Below are 6,314 nucleotides of genomic sequence, written 5' to 3'. Positions count from 1 at the left end.
GTAGCCAGCAACCAAAAATGTTTAGTTGCTGTTTTGTCTACTGGAGAGTCAGTTGGAGTTAACTCCGTCCTATTTTATTCTGCTAATCATGTTGGTGACGTCAATAGATATTTGGCGGGAAATTCAAGCTCCATATTCGTAGAAAATGTACGACTGTTAATGCCCACAAAATTATTCTTTAATGCCATTATTATCTGTCGGGATTTAGGGGGGAAAAGTCACTGCTAAATAATAAATAACAAATTTATTTTTTTAAGTAACATGGTAAACAAAAAGTTTGTTACATTTTGGTATATTTTAAAACATTAGTATACACATACTAACTTAAATTAAAATCGATTACATATCAAAAGAGCTATGGAAAAACTACATCAATGCTTTTAAGTTTATGGTACAAAAATATCTTCAGTTAGATTAACGCAACATATCCTTTAACTTAGTAATTTTTAAAATGTTTTAGCCTAAATAACGATACAACAGATTTTCGGTTTCCTAGAGCTAAGAAACCACTACCCGGTGAAAAACTAACACAATTAATATGACCTAATTTACTCTCAAAAGGCGGAAAATTACTAAATACACTGTTTGATCTTATATGATACATTTTAACTGAATTCTTAATTTCAGACGAAAACAATGACAGCATTTCACTGCTGGAATTAAATGTTACATCAGAAATTGAGGTTGTTAAATTATATATAGTTTTATGAGGTTTAGGATTATTAGTTTTCAACACATCTTCCATGTTATATAGATTTACAATGCCTTGCGCACTACCGGTAGCCAAAAACTGATTTGATGATGATGCAGCAAGTGCTGTTCCTTGAAGACATCCTTCATCTGCAAACTTATGTCGAACTCTTCTCATGTTCATATCCCATACCGTTACTACACCAGTATCAGAATGTCCAAACAATATATTACCTTTAGCATTAAATTCTAGTGCTGTGACATCGCTATTTTGTTGTAGAGTTACTAATTTGTCCTTGGTTATCGATGAAAAAATATGAATTTCACCCCATTTACCTACTACAGCAAAATATTGTGTATCAGGTGAGACAACAAACTTTTTACACTGTGTTACACCTGTAGGAAGTTTATACCTTAAAGCTTTTGAAGCTATCAAATCATAAGAAAATATATGTTGGTGCCTAGAGCCTAATATAATTTCGTCTCCTCCTTTCACAAACTTTGAACAAAATATGGGGTATTTTTCAAAAGCAACACTGTGTAACTTATTGTTTCTTTTCCCATCGACTGCAAACAACGTAGCAATTCCTTTATTACCTGCTACTAATCCTACACTAGATGTTGGGTGAAATTCAACTGAATTGATGTATGGTCCTTCGGTATATGTTTCACAATTTAAATCTTTAATTTTTTTAAATTCCAACAATTTTGAAGGCAATGTTGTTGCTGTAGACTTTTGAATAAACCCTGCTGAATGCAATATATCATCATCTGGTTCACTTTTAGGCTTATGTAGACTGGCCCAACTTGGAGTACCCACTATAGTTTCATACTTATGTTTCAACAAATCAGAATACTTATTATCCAGACTATTTATACCACCCAAAGGTAATTTACGGCTCTGTGATTTCAATGCAGCTCTCACATCAATGCCTGCATCATCTTCATCAGTCCATGCTGGTTTCCTTTCAGGAATATCCTCTTCGGATGTGCCGCTTTCAATACCAGAATCAACTGTAACACCTGCTTGTACCGGCTCTTTTGCAGCTTCTTCTAGGCTCTTTAAAAATGATTTCGAATCGCCAAATAAAATATGTGATTCTTCATCTTCAACATCGCGAATGTGAACTTTTTCTTTCGGTGGAATTAAATCGTCCGATCCAGATTCTGCCGCGTTGGTATCGATAACAGCGTGTTTCCTTTTCCGCTTTTGTTTGAACATTTTTTATTTGAATCACGAAAGCCACAAGAATCAATAAAAGAAACTATGTAAAAGCACAATTAAATAGTAAGAATAATATGGGGACAACCAAATTCGACAAATGTCAAAAATTTTCTGACAGTGTGCGTTCCGAAACCAACAATATAATTACTTCTCCATGTATTTTTAAAAGAATGGTTAAATAAATTTGATATTACTTATGCAATTTTATCTATTCGGTATATTAGATATATTTTATTTTAGTATACTTATAGATTTATACCATAAATCGTTATTATCTTAACAAAAAAAGTAAATTTCTATATAAATGTGCAGGATTATACGCTGAAAATGCCAATAGATGGTGCTGATGTTAGTTATTTGTTTGCAATTGAATTTTTATAGTTGGGGTTTGTGGGGATGATAATAAAAATGCTTTCGGAAAATATATGTCGTTAGCGGATGTTTTTTAGTTATTACTGTTCGATCGATTACATTATTTTATATTGTCTAACTTTTCTTTCTGTTTCTGGTTTAATTCGTAAACTTAATTTTTAATTTAAATTATCCTTCATAATACTTCTTTGTTGTAGTACTTGATGTTGCCGTGTATATATATATATATATATATATATATATATATATATTTGCTTTTCCTGGTGCATTGAATAAAAACACATGGTTTAATATGGTGGTGTGTTTTATTAATATCTAATTTTAATAATAAATAAACATATCTTGATGTATATACAGAAAACACATAGAAATGTCATGAATATGTCATATATCATGGGAATTCGAAAATTAACATAATGATATGTATTACAATTAAACCTCTACATTTATAAAAATGTTTACATGAAAAGTTAAGAATATGTAATTACATGATGGGCGACAAGAGTAAAAAGTACAAAGAAATTCCTTACATTTACCAACTATATTAAATTAAGCCAACAACCGTAAGAGTATAATACACCCATTGTATACGAACTGACATTCTGTATTGACAGGTTGTTTGCTCAATATTGGGGAAATTTTTTAAAATTAAATGTAATGAATATTAAAAAAAATGTATTTTACATTAGGCTTATAGTTATTGTGTAACACTAAATTATAAAGTTTCCTATTAATAATGCTTTAGCAAGCGCTGGTTACGTGACACGTATCTCTTTTGTTTTGTCTGTCAAACGGTGACAGACCGTACAACCGTTGCTAAATTTTTCGAAGCTCAAAAATCATCCTTTGACTGCAAAGAAGCGTCTTATCGTATTACAGTGCAAAACATTGAGGAAGTTTTCGAAAACTACTGTCGATTTTAATTTTGGGGAATCGGGGATCTCTATGTGATGCTAATTTATGCCTTTTTTCTAAAAGCATAAGTTACGCACTTGATTGTCTTGATGCTACAACAAAAACATCGGAAATTATTTCGACTCCATATATTCCTCGACCACTAAACAGAAAATATTCAATATTCCAACATATTATGAATAGACACCTGTCAGTGATATGTCAATGTATAATAATGTCAAGAAAAATGATATATCGCACGATAACTTCATCCGTCTACATACGTCACACCAGGTTAGTTTATTACTACATGTCATTACATAAAAACATATATTTTTTATTCAAATATATAGAGTCAAAATAATTTATAATTTTTGTTTCTTAAAAGATTGATTTGTAGTATTAAAAATGTAATTATTACTGACAATATTTGCTTTCAATTTAGGAAACGAATTGTTTTATACTACGATAATAATTATACTTAAAATTAAAAACGAATATTTCCCTTATATCCCATAAAACGAAAATATATATACTTACATTAGAGAAATATTAAATATATACACAGGGTGTACCTTATATACAACGCTAATATGTACGGCACCGAGGATAGATTTATACAGTATACAAAGAAAATTGATTTTAATGGATGTTCTGTTTAGTTTTGAAACTAATTTTTTTGACATTTAGATTCTTATTACCTTAAACTGTAATATTTTGTAGTAATGTTAATAATGATTGGTTAGATGGATATAAGCTGTAAGTAGAAATATCAGAAGGGTGATATTGTAAATACTAAGATATATTAAAAAGTTATAAATGTATTAATTTGATTTGAATTTTAAGGGTAGGCAACCCAAAATAGTTTGAATGACAGTGACAAATATGTTTTAGCTGAATTGTTATTATTTCGTTAACAATTTAAGTAGCTATATCCATCATAGCGAGTAAAAATTAAAATAATCAAATTTTAAAAGCGCTACAGAGGTTTTAGTTAATATTGCAAGTGATGAAGTGTTACACTAATATATTTGTTATTTTCAAAAATCACAAATTTGACGTGTACTTTTGTTATAAATATAATACCCGCGGTTTTCGTTGCTAGATAGCGGGTCGCCGAACTGATTAAATTAAAAAAATGTACTCCTTAAGTCTAACGCGAATTATTTTACATTGAAGTCTTATATGGGGAATAGCTTAACCTACACATTGTCCTTGACTAGAAAATGTACATCTAAATACTGTCACTATGGTTAGAAGTAAGGTAATTCCAAATTGTTCATTGTCCTTGAAACGTTGACAGTAGGGTTCACTATGGTCCTACTTTATAAAAATGTATATTACAAACATACGTAGAATTAATGGATTATAAAAATAAAATTACACAGTTTAGTTCGGACAGTAAACAAATACTTGAAAAACATTCTTCTTTAAGTCAACAACAACACAATCCAGCGGGGAAACAACATTTACAGTCTACATTGGGGGAAAGTAAATTGACAGATATCAATACAGGTAGACACGTTTTTTTTTTGTACAATTTTGAGCATTGCTTTCAGGATCTACAAAATGTTACATCATTTATGATTCTCTTTTTACATAATAATGTTGCGAAAACATATCATGCAATAACACAGTATTTATAAACTATAGGATCGACTTTTTTCGAAGTTAGTCGATAATTAACGCAATGTTTGATAATACATCTATATTCTAATTAACTGTACCAAAATATTATATTTTTAAAATATTTTTTATTATTTTGTTCATTTATAATGGTTTATTTTTATTTGGTCACACAGAATATTTTTCAAGTATATTACATACATGGAGATTAGTATTTACCATTTGTTTATCTATCTCATTTTTAGCACGATATGAATTAAAGTAGCACAACGGCATGCGCTATATCACATAGGGGTTTCGTACATTTATTCATAACTATATTGTTGTCGTATAACCTCACTTTTAAATGCCAGCATTTAGTAAATAATAAGGTAATCCGGTAACGATATGTGCCGAGCTATATCACTCGGGTATAATCGGACTTCAGTAGGTGGAGTCTATAATACATTTAGAACTTTTAATTTTACTAACTGCTTATTGGTCGGAGATACTTGAAAAACCTAACCTAACAATAAATTATTAGATGTCCTGCAAATTCGAACATCCGTAGATATATATTAACTTGGTGAAATGAAAGATCCACTGAAAGCCGATTATTGTCGAATGTCGTAGATCGGTTCAGATCGGCACTAGTTCCTGTTTCCCATTATTGTATCTTTAAAATGATTAAACCAATACAATAACCCGTCGAAAAAAACGCGTCATGATACCAGATAGTTATACGACAACCTTGTTTAACAAGTAACATCATGGATATTTACTTACATTTAATAAAAGAAAAACGTCATATTAAAAGTCTTTTCATCTTATACGCCTATCCCTAGATCGTTATGTAAAACTATAAGTATAATACAGGGAGTCAAAAAAAATATCGATTTTACGTAAAGGCCTTGGGATTTTTGTCGGAAATTAACGCGGCAAAATCGAAAAACAAGCTTGAACGATGTCTGTCGGATCGATATTTTGATTTGCCCTGTATGTTTGTTCGTTTTCCTCTTTTGTTATCTTAAATCTTTATCTGCTCTAAGTTGAGTCCCGATACAACCAAACTGGAATAGAATTTGTAATTCGTACATGACAATAAAACAAATTACATTTGTCGAGGTTTATAATAATAATGGTTAGACAACCCTCAACGTCGCAACTCTGATCGATTCTAATGATCAGTAAATGCGGAGAATGGTGCGAGATCAGTTCAGAAATAAAAGGTTCTTATGCTATCTGCTGATTGTTGTTGGGCATGAACCCCAGATTCTTGCGCTGAAGGAAGAGGTGGATTTCTGAGAAACGAGGTCTATCAGCGGCATTTCTTTTCCAACATTCTCCCATAAGATCGTATATTTCTCTGGGACACAATGCAGGTCTTGGCAAGTATCTAAAAGAAGGAGATAATTTATTGATAATTAAAATTATATTTCTAAAATTACTTGTTATTTGTATGCAACTAAGTATACACTGCGACAACAAAAATATTTAAGCATAATTAAGCTTAAAAATTATTTCTAAA

At 30.6% G+C, this 6,314-nt stretch overlaps 2 protein-coding genes across 2 annotated transcripts in view; both read right to left on the bottom strand.

The window, feature by feature from the left end:
* Positions 1-225: 225 nt before the first annotated feature.
* On the bottom strand, positions 226-2,025 carry wcd (U3 small nucleolar RNA-associated protein 18 homolog wicked). Its single transcript, XM_076406851.1, has one exon. The coding sequence runs from the start codon at positions 1,910-1,912 to the stop codon at positions 437-439; it is 1,476 nt and encodes a 491-aa protein (XP_076262966.1). The 5' UTR covers positions 1,913-2,025; the 3' UTR covers positions 226-436.
* Positions 2,026-4,915: 2,890 nt separating this feature from the next.
* Positions 4,916-6,314, bottom strand: part of LOC143197969 (discoidin domain-containing receptor 2) — a 623,414-nt gene continuing 622,015 nt past the window's right edge. The window contains exon 20 of the mRNA XM_076406850.1: positions 4,916-6,182. Coding sequence (XP_076262965.1) covers positions 6,020-6,182 — 163 coding nt within the window. The 3' untranslated portion in view covers positions 4,916-6,019. The remainder of the gene's footprint in view (positions 6,183-6,314) is intronic.

Source organism: Rhynchophorus ferrugineus, unplaced genomic scaffold (genome assembly GCF_030347505.1).
Source record: "Rhynchophorus ferrugineus isolate W39M unplaced genomic scaffold, kcgeb_rfMv2 rfM6, whole genome shotgun sequence".
In the NCBI taxonomy this organism is placed as follows: Eukaryota; Metazoa; Arthropoda; class Insecta; order Coleoptera; family Curculionidae; genus Rhynchophorus; species Rhynchophorus ferrugineus.
The sequence above is the reverse complement of the archived record's forward strand: the minus strand, read 5'-3'. Positions and strand labels throughout refer to the sequence as shown.

Bases quoted from the DNA above. Each gene is read 5' to 3' on its own strand.
- wcd (XM_076406851.1), bottom strand. From the start codon at position 1,912: ATGTTCAAACAAAAGCGGAAAAGGAAACACGCTGTTATCGATACCAAC.